General features: G+C 30.2%; 2 protein-coding genes across 2 annotated transcripts in view; both read left to right on the plus strand.

Annotated features, from left to right (window-relative positions):
- Positions 1-9,662, plus strand: part of LOC145313729 (cytosolic 10-formyltetrahydrofolate dehydrogenase) — a 45,903-nt gene extending 36,241 nt beyond the window's left edge. Inside the window, exons 24-31 of the mRNA XM_080153283.1 lie at positions 1,484-1,567; positions 2,377-2,471; positions 2,825-2,891; positions 4,278-4,404; positions 6,662-6,742; positions 7,870-7,961; positions 8,687-8,794; positions 9,192-9,662. Coding sequence (XP_080009409.1) covers positions 1,484-1,567; positions 2,377-2,471; positions 2,825-2,891; positions 4,278-4,404; positions 6,662-6,742; positions 7,870-7,961; positions 8,687-8,794; positions 9,192-9,321 — 784 coding nt within the window. The 3' untranslated portion in view covers positions 9,322-9,662. The remainder of the gene's footprint in view (positions 1-1,483; positions 1,568-2,376; positions 2,472-2,824; positions 2,892-4,277; positions 4,405-6,661; positions 6,743-7,869; positions 7,962-8,686; positions 8,795-9,191) is intronic.
- The window catches only part of LOC145313731 (dual specificity protein kinase CLK2-like), a 317,678-nt gene that overhangs the window by 133,616 nt on the left and 170,837 nt on the right, over positions 1-13,225 (plus strand). The window lies entirely within an intron of this gene.

Raw genomic sequence — 13,225 nt, forward strand, 5'->3', positions numbered from 1 at the left:
TACATTACCATCACCAAAGGGTTAATGATGATGATTACAATTTTAGTTTAATATTTGAACACACAAAATGTCGCCACAATCGAATTCTTTTAAAACATAGTTTTCTTAAATTTATCATATTATAAATTTAAATTTTCTTTTTTATGATTAGAAATTAAATACATCAATATAAGGTAAATAGCAACATGAAATGAAAAAAATGAATTTATTTTTAATAAAGTAAAATAATGGGTCTTATCGTTCTGGGCAATGAGAGTTTATTATGGATTATTGGAGCACTATGAGTTTTAATCATATATTCCTTGGAAAACTTGAGCTCGTTTATAGACATTTATTTCCTATATAGATCTGACATGGATCTTGAAGCAATTAAGCAGGCCGTTTTGTACATGTTAAAAATTGGAAGATTTCATTAAATAAAAGTAATCGCAAATATACTTAGTAAATAACTATTATATCAATATTTTTGCTAATTTTATTCTGGTATTCGTTTTTTTTGGAGGATATTTACCTATATATATTTTTCAACCATTTCATTCAATGTTGAAAAATACTTTTTTGGGTGATTTTTTTAGTTTCTTAACAACACTTTTAAAAAACACACAGACCTGATACCTTCTACATTTGTTTCAGCTATACCTATGATTAAAGTCGGCTATAGTTATTTGGGGAAATATTTTATGTCTAAAACTTGAGATTCACTCTAATAAAACAAAATCTTGTTTCAGCAAATCGTAAAAATTGTTTTTATTACACAGCTCAGGAAGGAATAGGACAATGTCAAATAAAAAAAAATATGCATACTTTTCTTTTAAATAAATATTTTTCAGTGACTAAAGGGGGGGGGGGCGAAAGTGACACTTTTTGAAACCAAAACTAAAAGTCAACAAAGGAACTCGACTAAAAAAAGAGTTACAGGTCTGAGATTTTGCATGGCAGTTGCTTTATAGGGGTAAAATATGGAACTGTGAAGAAACGGCGGCGCAACCGCCGAAAACCGCCGTTTCCCGCCGAATTTTTTTTTGCCTTTTCTCGGCGGTTTTCGGCGGTTGCGACACCGTTTCTTCACAGTTCCATATTGTACCCCTATATAGCAACTGCCATGCAAAATGTCAGACCTGTAACTCTTTTTTTTGTTGAGTTCCTTGACTTTTAGTTTTGGTTTCAAAAAGTGTCACTTTCGCCCCCCCCCCCCCCCTTTACACTGATAAGTGAAAAGTTGCCTTTTCCTTATATCCTGATTTATTGCAAGAAGCTTAGTTTCACAGCTTTACCTTTCTCCAACTAAATTATACCTGCTACTAAATTCAAAATTACTGAATAAGACTTGGGCGAAGATTATTTTTTCATTCACTAGCTTGGATCAATATTTTTACATGCACTTTTAATTAATAAATTTTACTAACCCTTTATTGTGTATGTACCAATGGCAGAATATCACAAGTAAGAATTAGAATATAATTTATTTATATTTTTGTTTTAGAAAGCTTGGTTTTACAGGATCTACCGAGATTGGACACAAGATTATGTCATCCTGCGCCGTCTCCAATCTCAAGAAATGTTCTCTAGGAAAACAGAAAAAAAAACATTTAATTGTATCTAAAATACTTTGATGGATGAAGTTACGGACGGAGAGACACTTGGATGTTTTTTATTTATTGAGGAGCAAAACTACACTAAAAATACTAGCTGTAATCTCATATGTGAGTATGTAGTTATACATATCTTCTAATTGGCCTATCTACCTACAAACCATCTTCTAAATTAGATTAAATATTTTGTAAATAGTTGGATTATTTATTTGAAGTTAATTATGTTATTTTCTTCGTTACTGCATAACATTGTTTTTAAATTGAATAACCTTAATGTTTTTTACTAAATTTTTGAAAGAAAAATAAAAAATGTGGAAATTAGAAGAAAAAATCTACCAAAATACAATCAAAAAGATAGCTTTTTGACTTTTAGCAAGTATCCCCACGAAAATTCCCCTCATTATAAAATTAATATGAACAGATAAAGTCTAAATTTGCCAGTCCTAAATCCTTTCCGGATTACAAAATAGTGTTAATGTCTTGTAAGAATAAAAGTTACTCTTAAAAACACTTTGTCCAAAGATATCTTTTAGATATGCCTTTTCTAGTCTTAAAATTAGATAATCTACAGTCACGAAAAATAACCCAACTTTTTTTTCCAGTGCAGTGCAGTATCAACACAAGTCTCTAATAATGGAATGCGCCAAATCCTATAAAAGGTTCTAGGCTAGCCTTGGAGTAAGGGTGTTCTATACATACATAACACGAACATAAAATCTGGCCAACAACTTAATTTTTCTAATACTCATACGGATTAAATCAACCTTGTTTTTCTGTTGCTCCCAGAGCTCGGTGGTAAATCTCCGTTGATAATCTTTGCTGACTGTGATATGGATAAGGCCATCAAGAATGCCTTGGGCAGTGTATTCTTCAACAAAGGCAGGAGTCGACAGCTGACTACAAATTTTGCCGTGCATATTAAACCATGTAGTAGCTATTGGTGCTATATTAAAAGAATATAATTTTAATAGTACTTGGGTTTATATTATTCGTATTCGCAGTTCCATTTAAGAATCACTCTATTTCCTCTTCTTTTCATTATTCACTTTTTAGAAAATACAAATAAAAGTACGTATAAAGAAGAAAATCTAAAGAATTTTAAAAAAGACAGATATTTATACCTAAACAAAATAAAATTTATTTTTGTGTGATTTACTTCTTATTCTAAGTAACAGACGAACTTTTTTATTGAAAGTAAAAATATTATAGCGGCTGACGATCCCTAAGTACAGGAGAGAACTGTATCGCCGCTGGAAGGATTTTTGTTGAGGAAACCATCTATGACCAATTTCTGGAAAGGTATTTCCTTTAAGAATTTTCAGTTATTTTTATATTTTTCACAGTACAGTGTTTGATATATATAAAATAATGGGTAACTCAATCGGCCATATGATAATCGTTCTAGAGATTTTAAACCTTGTATCAAGATTATTTAAATTAATCTTGGAAGTGTAACAATTCTTTAGTTATTATTAGAGTGTGAATACTTAAATCTAAAGTTTTATTTATTTTAAAGGACTAGTTCATCCAAATTTTCTTTATTTTACAAATAATCGTCTATGAATGGTTGTTTACGTATATAATGAACTATTTTTCTAATAAAAATTTCTGATATTATTTATTTGTTGCCGTTTTGTTAAGTTAAGTTTTTTTTAATAAAGAAAAATTCTGTGCTAAAAAGTACTTATTTCAAAAATTTTATTTGTGTATCTGTTTTTGAAAAAAAATGGATCAACAATTTTTAAATTCTTTAAATAATTTATAATTATCAAAATTCTGAATTTATATCATTTGGATGTTTTGAATAATTTAAGATTATTTTGAGATTTGTAGAATTTTCAAATATCTTTACATTGATATATACTTTTGATATTAATAATAAAAACGTATATTCGTATAATTTTGTGTTCTTTTGACTTTATGGTAGTGTTTGTTGTCTTTTACATGATAAAATATCCTATCTACTATTTAAAAAGCGAAGCTTTTCTAAAATTAGGGTCGGTCCGTCCGTACGTCCGTAACGTATAGCTTTTTTCGTTAATTTAGGCATGTTAGAATTGTCCTATCGATTTCAAATTTTGCATGGTGATTCCTTTAATAGTTGGGTACAATTTAGAAAGCGTAGCAACTCTATAATCATCACCAAAATGTCCGTACGTCCATTTTAAACATGTTGATTTTATTACGTTTTCAACAACAAATTTTTATGTGATCTAATCATCCGATTGATCTGATTTTTGGTATATTGATTCCTGGGACAACAAAGTATAATGTAATAAGCGAAGCAACTCTATAATCAAGTCCTAGAAATGTAAGTATGTCCATAAACATTATCCTGAATCAAGCAGTTTTTAACACATTTTACTTACAATTTTGCTTTGACTCTTATACATTTATATTATGATTATTCAGTTCTGACACTATACAAGTGTTAATGTCCGTTTGTCCTACTGTTTAAGTGCTTCACTTTTATGGATGTTGTCATCCTTATTTTTTATTCTCTTGCGTCAGTCATAAAAATTATTTTTTTTTGCACTTCATAGGCCTGTACATTATGAAGGAGTTGGGGGAGGGTTTAGCAATTTCAGTAATAAATTTCAAAAGTTTATATTAATATAGTAAATACTAAATACTAAAAACGATTACCTAAAATTTATTCCAAATAACTTATAAAATATTATTTAGGGTTGTTGAAGAAACTAAGAAAATGAAGATTGGAGATCCGCTGGACCGGTCAACTCAGCACGGACCTCAGAATCACCTGGCACATCTCAATAAACTGGTTGAATACTGTGAAACCGCAACTAAAGAGGTAATTTTTAGAATAGGCGATTTTTCTTTCAACCGAAAGTGTACCACATACTTATTTTTGGACAACAGATCTATAGTATAGATGTATATACAGACAACTACCTCCCTTCCTTTTTCAAAGACCTCTTTCGTCTGCTTCTAAATTATTTTCTACTACTTGGCTGTGTTAATATAAGCTACACCATTGGTTAATTTTCAATGACCCAATAGAATGGTTGTACAAGGCGGTTGCGATGGGGAGATACAGTTATTTAACCCTTTCTCCTTCTAGTGTTTTACTTTAATTTTTGGACGATCATTTTTTAATGATTAATTATTTATTTCAATTTAACATATTGCAAGGTCCTGCCGATGGTTTTCTAGTTATATAGTATTATAATTAGTTAGGTTAAGTTAGATTCACGATAGGAAAATCCCGCAAGAGGTAATTGAAATTATATAACAATGATACGCATTTCCATAAATAGATCTGTTTTTATGCTATTTGAATTTAGATAATAAATGATACATAATTTTAGATAATTAAGTTTTAAAGGATTTATATATAACTAACATATATCCCCTTTTCTCTAATTTTAGATCTTTTGTGCATTTAAAAAATACTCATGCTGAATAAAACAAGCATATTTACATCTAGTCTGCAAATAGCTAACACAGCCAGCTTTTTCCATCAATCTTTTTACATTTATTTGTTGTTGAGCTGTATACTAAAATATGCATGCAGCAATTTTCATGCTTACTTACTTTCCTCTACAGGTTTATATCTACCCATAAACATGCTGTAAAATAGCATGGTCCAAAATGTAATACTAACCAACATTAAATACATATCACATAAGAAGAGATATTTCAAGTGCATATTTTCAAAAATAAAATAACAAGAGCAGATAAACAGCAAAATTTATTTCAATACCATTTAGTTTCAGGAATATTCACGAAAAATCTAATTCAGACATTCATCTGAAATAGCAGCCGAGAAAATCAAGTTTCCTTTTTTGCACTGCTTACGGACAAATTGACGGACAGATGGAAATTATATAGTAGCTTTGCTACTAAAAGATAAATTGAGCCAGTCTATCGTAAATTGTATGTATTCTAGTATAAAAGTTACTTACATCTTAGCCATGTAATGGAGTATGGAAGGAATGTATGTTTCTTATTAGGTTCAAGAGTTTACACAGTCGAGATATGTACATAAAACAAGAATAGTCACATCTATATCAGCGTAGCTCACAAATTTTAAAGTAAAACATGACACAGTGCCTTCGAAGGTGCTTTGACTTTTGTGTCAGAACCTAAATTGGGACATAGTGCATTTCATTACCCTAGGTTAGGTAACTTCATTTCACTTTTCAATAAAATCTAAAATGCAGCGGTTTTTGAGAAAATTAGATTTAAAAATTTCAAGTTCAATTTTCACCCACTAGGAGTTACCGCATAATCATGACAAGAAAAGCAAAGATTATTTATTTAAAATTTTGAACAACCGCTGCATTTTAGATTTTTTTGAAAAGTGAAATGAAGTTACCTAACCTAGGGTAATGAAATGCACTATGTCCCTATTTAGGTTCTGACACAAAAGTCTAGGCACCTTCATTTGCACTGTGATTAAGGAACAGGACTGTGGGCCTTTTATTACACTGAACCCCAAAGTTTGATGACGTTTTCTTATTCCTTGGCTTTACAGCTTTGGGTACTTTTAGTGAAATTTGATTGTTTGGTTCATTTAGTTGTGTATCCAAACCTTTTAACTACTAATTGTAATCTACAGAAGGGGTAGTTTTGTATATCATTATTGGAGATACATATCAATTTATCGACCATTGTCGGACTAATTGACAACCTTAACTATTTAAAAGTTTACAAAATTTTATTTTTTGCAAATCTAACAAACATCCATCAATGTTTCATAACAATAAGACAAGTCTATCATGCTTAAAAATGCATTCATTCTAAATGTTAATCGGAGTGATGTATACTGTATAGACCCTTATTGTAAAATGCTTCGATATAAGCCAAGATTGAAAATGGTTTAAGAGTAGATAATTTATGCAATGTATAAGGAGGAAAATAGTTTCTTTTGACATATTGTTCCCTTTTTTAGTGGCGGAGCTACTAAATTACTTTGTTCTGTATGTAACCAGCCAAATTTCAATAATAACGAAAATTACTATGAAATTTCTTGTTTTTTATTAACATATTTTGAATATTCATCGTGTTCAAAATAAACTTATTTTGGTTATTAAATAAATTTTCAGGGATGCCGTTTATTATTGGGAGGAAAGCGAGTAGATGGACCTGGTCTATACATGGAACCTACCATATTCTGTGATATTCAGGTGAGCACTTTCTTAATATTTCCTGAAATCATCAATCTTAAATACATACAGTAAAATACATTTCTTGAATCAAAAATTAACTTCAAAAGAATATAATGTTTTGCAAAATTTATTAAGCATTTTTAAGTCTTAAAAAAACTTTTTATAAAAATGTCACTGGCCATTTTACGGGATCTTACACAAAACTTACCCCTCTTTAGTAATTGGGATTGTTTAATGTTTATTATTTTATTGCAATTAAATTTTCTTTCGTGGTATTAAAAGTCTTATCAAATCTATTTCAAAGGGGAAGTGGATAAAATGATAACTAACAAAGCCGTAAAACTTACATTAATGTTTGATATGCCTAAAAATGTATGTTACAGAGTTCTAATATTCTCCGCTAGATAACTCAAGTCAATATATTTTCTACAAGTTTTTCTCTCTTATAACTATAAGATCACAGTTTTATTATTAAGTTTTAATAATAAGTAATCTTTATTACCATACTCTAAACCTTAAAACAACATACTTTTGATTTGAAACAAAAGTACATGTATCTTTCTAAAAATATTTCTAAATTTATTTTTTTATTCACATAGTTTTCATCAAGGATGTTGTATCTAATACACTGAAGTCTATTTTGTGAAGCATGCTACATGCTATTTTCTCTTATGTTGATATTATTTTATGATCAAATATCTATTTGACAGCATTCAAAGAATTGTTAACCAATTGGGATGTCCTCATTAAAATCTATTATATACTTTTGTTATCTGTTTAGGACTAAAATCATTTGACTAACAAATGACCTTTGAAGCTGTTAGATTTGGCTGATTTTTTAACGCTTTTATATTGAATGTTTGATTATAAGATTTTCTAGAACCTTACATGGTTGCTAAGTGGAATACTGTGACCCTTTAAATACAGTGTCTTAGTAGGATTTTAAATTATGTAAACTCTTATTTATGTAGTACCAAATAACTAAAGCTTGCTTAGGTGGCTATACAAAAGTGTCATATCCTACTCCATGACTACTTAACTCTAAACACTAAGAAACCATGGCTTCGCCCACATTAGGAAAATTTTTGTTTTGCTATACTAGTTTTCAAATCGACCCATAATGATGTAAATTCTTATTAATTTAGGACCACATGTATGTGGCCAAGGAAGAAAGTTTTGGCCCCATTATGCTGGTGTCCAAGTTTGATGCAGGAGATGTTGAAGGTGTTGTTGAAAGGTAAATTTAGACTTTTTTGATATGTCATGCTTATAATGAAGAATAATGCTAAAGAACAATAAAATTAAATGTATATCCTTATAATAAAGTAACAGGATGTTTGTCTGTGTGTTTGTATGTTTGTACCAAAGGATCTCGCTAACCGCTGAACCGATCGGGTTCTCCTTAACAGGGTAGCTTCTCTTAGGTCCCGGGAAGGTTTTTAATTATTTTCTTGGGTGGTTGGACACCCCTAACCCCCCCCAAAAAAATTTTCGCCATCCCCAAACATTTTTTTTTACTTTTTCTTTTAAAATCTATAATAAGAAATTTGATTTTTAAATTCGACTCTCCTCAAGTGCCCCTAGAGGCCTCTAGGGGCGTAGCCGCTAGTATATATATATATTACATATGACGATTAATTAGACTTGAATTACTTTTTAGTGACATGACAGAAATGAGCCATACAAAACATTAACATGTTTACATGCACTAGGAAGTTTTTATTGATCCCCATGAAGATTAGGTTTTCAATGGTTTTTTTCAAAGTTTTGAGATTTCAATGTTTTTATTAGTTGTTCAAAAAAGGAAAAATCTTTGAATTTTATTATTTGAGAATAAATCTTCGAACTCAAAAAGTAACAATGTGTTTTCTTCCTTATATTTGTTTGAAACATATTTTTTTCTATATTTATCCAAGCACAAAGCTTTTAGACAAACACATTTTTAATGAAAATTTTGTTTAGAGCCAACAATTCTGAATACGGGTTGGCATCTGGTGTGTTTACCAAGGATATCAACAAGGCTCTCTATGTTTCTGAAAATATTGAGGCTGGTACTTGCTTTGTCAACATGTAAGTATATTCTTTTTAATTGCAACGCAAAGAAGGAAGATTCACACATAGATTTATAAACCTGGTATCTTAAGAGATAAGACAATGAACCAAAAATCTTAAATAAATTAAAAAAAACTAAATGAAAAAATTACTCCTTCTCATATTTAAATTGTTGGTTTAAAGTTTGTGCACTGTTAGTTGAACCAACCAATCAAAATTGAATTAAAGTACCCAAAGTCTGTAAGTCATTAGCCAACAATAAAATAACTTAATCAGAAAACCTGATGTACAACAGTGTAAAGTTTCCTCCCTCTATCACAAAAGCAGACTTTCAAAAACAAAATTAATTTTTTTTATCACTGTTCTACTTTTTAGTGAAGTTTTTAATGAAGACTAATCATGTTTATAATTGCAGCTACAATAAAACTGACGTGGCGGCTCCGTTTGGCGGCTTTAAGAGATCTGGATTCGGCAAAGATTTGGGTAAAGAAGCTCTCAATGAATATCTTAAAACTAAAACCATTACTTTTGAATTCAGTCTTTAAACAAGAAAATGTATTTATATATAGATGATAAAATAGAAATTTTAAATAATTTAATTGTTTGTCATAAAAATTTTAGATAAAAATACAAAAAGTTACTTAAATATTAATATTGTTTCACTTTACATTGTACTATTTTACTTTTATATCTTCTAATCTTGATTGTAATACTGTACTTAATAAGTGTATGATTTCTGGGAAATCAATTTTAACCTTATAATAATGTATTTATGACTCTTGAAATGCAGTTATTTTATGTATCTTAATGTATGTCTGTAAATTTTTATTAATTTTCTTGTAGTTATGTTTTTACTTTATATAAATTAAATATATGTAAAATTTTATCAAATATAGTTTTCACTGTTTTCAATTTGAAGTGTTTATGGGTCAAGGCATTCCCACTATCAATACTTATATTGTCATGGATCTGACATGATTGTAACAAGAACCAGAGAGGGAGGTATCATAAAATTGTCAATATACCTGGAACTCAAAATTTTATGAACACATTTTCTGATTAGTTTGACTCAAGTTTTCAAAGGGAGAAAATTTGAATTATTTCAATGTTTTATGCGCTGCAATAAATGCTAACTCTTGAAAGCAACAAAGTATCCCAACAACATGATACTTTGCCATAAAATTTATTTTTCCTTTTGGTAAGTTTAATGATTGCGCCTTGAATATATCCACAAATAGGGTTAATTTACTAAAAGCTACAAATTTCAGGTTTTGATGGCTGCTTATTTTTCACAACAGATTTGCCAGGGTTAAAAGGGCCTTACCCTTAATTCTCGCGTAAAAGTAAAATGTGTACTTTTTACCTCTGAAGACTGATGTTAACAACGTAGAGCCATATCTTAATAGTAGTTCTCAAATCACTAACACCCCAACTATTGCAGACAAGCAAACCTTTTATTTGGGGACTTTTATATGGACGACTTAAATGTGAATGTAGAGAGTTGGGCCAAGGCATTCTATGTTCTCTTGCTATTAAAGTCGTATATTTGACAAAGCAGCAAAAATTTTTATTTTATTACTTTACTTATGACGAAGTTAAGGGAAAGATTTTTACAACTTTTTAACGACGAGCAGATGCGTCTGTATAAAACGTATGTCCTTATTAATTTATAATTAATACATGTAGATTAATTGTTCCGTCATTTTCCTGTCCCAACTTGTAACTTTTTTATAGCTGTAACCAGGTGAACTTAACTTAATAAGCTTTAATGTGTGGGGATAATGGATCTAATGAAAAATATCAAAATTTTAAAATTCCAGAAGCCCCAGGTTAATTCTAAGCCTGGGAACCAAAAAGTTTAATTGTTTATAATTGGTTAACAAGGGCAATTATATCAAAAGAAAGAGCCAAAAAATCATTGAAATAGAATAGAAAAATGTAACATTGTAATTTTGACATTAGTTTGTTATTTGTAGATTATAAAAAAGCTATTATCCATTTTAATTTATTCATTATCTTTTCATATAAAGAATCTGGCTACCGTCAGATCAAAGGTAAAGAATGCAGGCCATGCCACCCAGCAAAATTGCAGAAGAATTTGGTCTGTAAGTTTGGGAAGCGAAAATTAGGTTATTCACCAGAAATCTTGAGGGATATTTAATGGACAATAAATTAATGTTCTTACCCAATGATGCTAAACAAAAAAATTTTGTCCATAGAAAAAAATATATAATATAAAGTTTGGACACTGCTATTTTGAACAAACCAATCAAGATTTGAACAAAGCACCCACAGTTTTTAAAACAACGACTATTAGAACTTTGATTACCTTTATAATGTACTTTCTTATATCCCTTACCTCCCTGTTATGCAACGAATTTCTTCCATCAAGTGGTGGCCTAAAACTGTATATACCTTCCACAATTATTTTCCAGGAATATATGGGATAAGTTATAGAAAATTTTTTGAGGATAATTAATTTTATGTAAATACAGCCAAAACAATTGAAACAGGATTAATGTAGAAATTACCTACAACCAAATGTTTTGTACATAAAGAAACATCCTTTAACCCTTTACAGTCGGGCCCCTTGCCGCACCTTAATCAGTCGGGGGGGGGGCGTTCAACGCCCCCCCTTATTATCTCAGTTCCTATTAGAGCTAGAGGGCTAATTTTTTTTGTGCAAGTCCCCTGATTGATAATGAATTTCCGACCTTTTATAAGTCTAAGTCAATTTTCGCTTCCTTCACCCTTTTATTTAACAACCTTTGTTTTTAGGTCCTTTTTTACTTAAAAATTTCAAACGGCTGTAATTTTCTTATTTTTGAAGCTAGAAGAAATATTTTTTTCTAGAAAATTTTTATCTTTATGTAAATTTTACATTAGAAATATCAAAATATAAATTTCAGTGGCCGCAGCTGTACTTGGCAGCTGCCAGCCGCCGCAGTCGGCGGTCGGCGGGAAAACGGCGGCGGATCTTCATGAAATTTTAATACGTTATGTAGACATGTAAGAAAAGCTTAAGTTTAAAATTTGAAGTCTCTAAGTCAAAAATTGCGGCCACAGGAGCCTTTTAAAGATTTCTGGAGACCTGGAGGATCAGGACCTGCAGGATCATACCTGGAACCTGAAAGTGACTTGAACACCTGTATTTTATATAAGGATGTACTACTAGAGGATTTTTTAGTATTTTGGTATGATAAAATGCTTTGTTTTAGTCAAAAAAATATTTTTGCTCTTTACCTGGATGACCCTGCCAGGTTTGCTGGCATCCTGTGCCCGCCAGGATGGAGATATTCAAAAAATTCTAACTCTCAGTTATGTGTCATACCCATACTTAAAAAGTCAAGCAGTTTGGGCTCTTCATCTTTCACACACAGAAAATGAGATAGAAAAAACCGGAGGGGGGGGCGTTCAACGCCCCCCCCCCGACCGTTAAGGGTTAAAGCTAACAGTTTATATATGTGTTAACATGTTTATCTTTTTATTAAACATTTTGAAATTAGATTTATTTTTTTACTTTATTTTAAATATAGTCTGCCTCTTTTTTTCTTGAAAACCCCAGTCAATCTTTAAATCTTGATTTAGTAATTGATGAACAAACAAATAAAAAAAAACTATACTTTTTTTAATATTAAATTTTATAGACTTTAACCCCCTTCCAACAGCCCACCATACTTATTTGCAACTGTAACCCTGCGAGAAGCAAAAAATCAACCTCTTTAATTTGTGCAAAATTTAAAAAATATATTCATATTTCAGGTAGTTTCAACTTTAGATTTATATTTAAAACTTAATCATAACTGTTAAATGTAATTGATCTTACTTTTTCTATTACATTGATGTTGTATTCTATTGTAGGCATATTTGATGGTTTATATCGACATAAAGAGCTCCTAATTTGCAACGACATCATTAGAGAACTGTCGAATTGTGTCAAAGAGAAAAAGCAAGCTACCTATAAACCTCTATTAAATAAAGATATTTAAATAATAACCATTGCTTAGATTGATACTATTACCACATACTCACTGGGCAGGTAGATTTTACTACTTACCCTACCCCCTCACAAAAAAGCTTGGACGTCCTTGATTATAATAGCATTATTTTTTTGCAAAGTATTCTGATTATTGTCCAACTTTGTGTAAGAATACTAAATTTATAACTTGAATATTAACCTATGTAAAATTAATAGGGCAGAAGAAGTACATTCTCAGGTTCTGAATTTTAATATATATTTAAGGAAAGGATTTATAGATAGTTTCTACGGATAGACGAATAAAAATTTGAGTGTAAATTCTTTATTTGTTGGCCTCGAGTGGCGAAACGCCAAGAAAATGATTTTAAATACAAGGATATAATATCTTTTAAAGTCTATATTTAACTTACTATACATATTTTTATATCAAGTTATCGAAACCGGTTTATATCCAGCGGAATTTATTCGGA

This window comes from Acartia tonsa, chromosome 3 (genome assembly GCF_053477335.1).
Source record: "Acartia tonsa isolate MP-2025a chromosome 3, ASM5347733v1, whole genome shotgun sequence".
Classification (NCBI taxonomy): Eukaryota; Metazoa; Arthropoda; class Copepoda; order Calanoida; family Acartiidae; genus Acartia; species Acartia tonsa.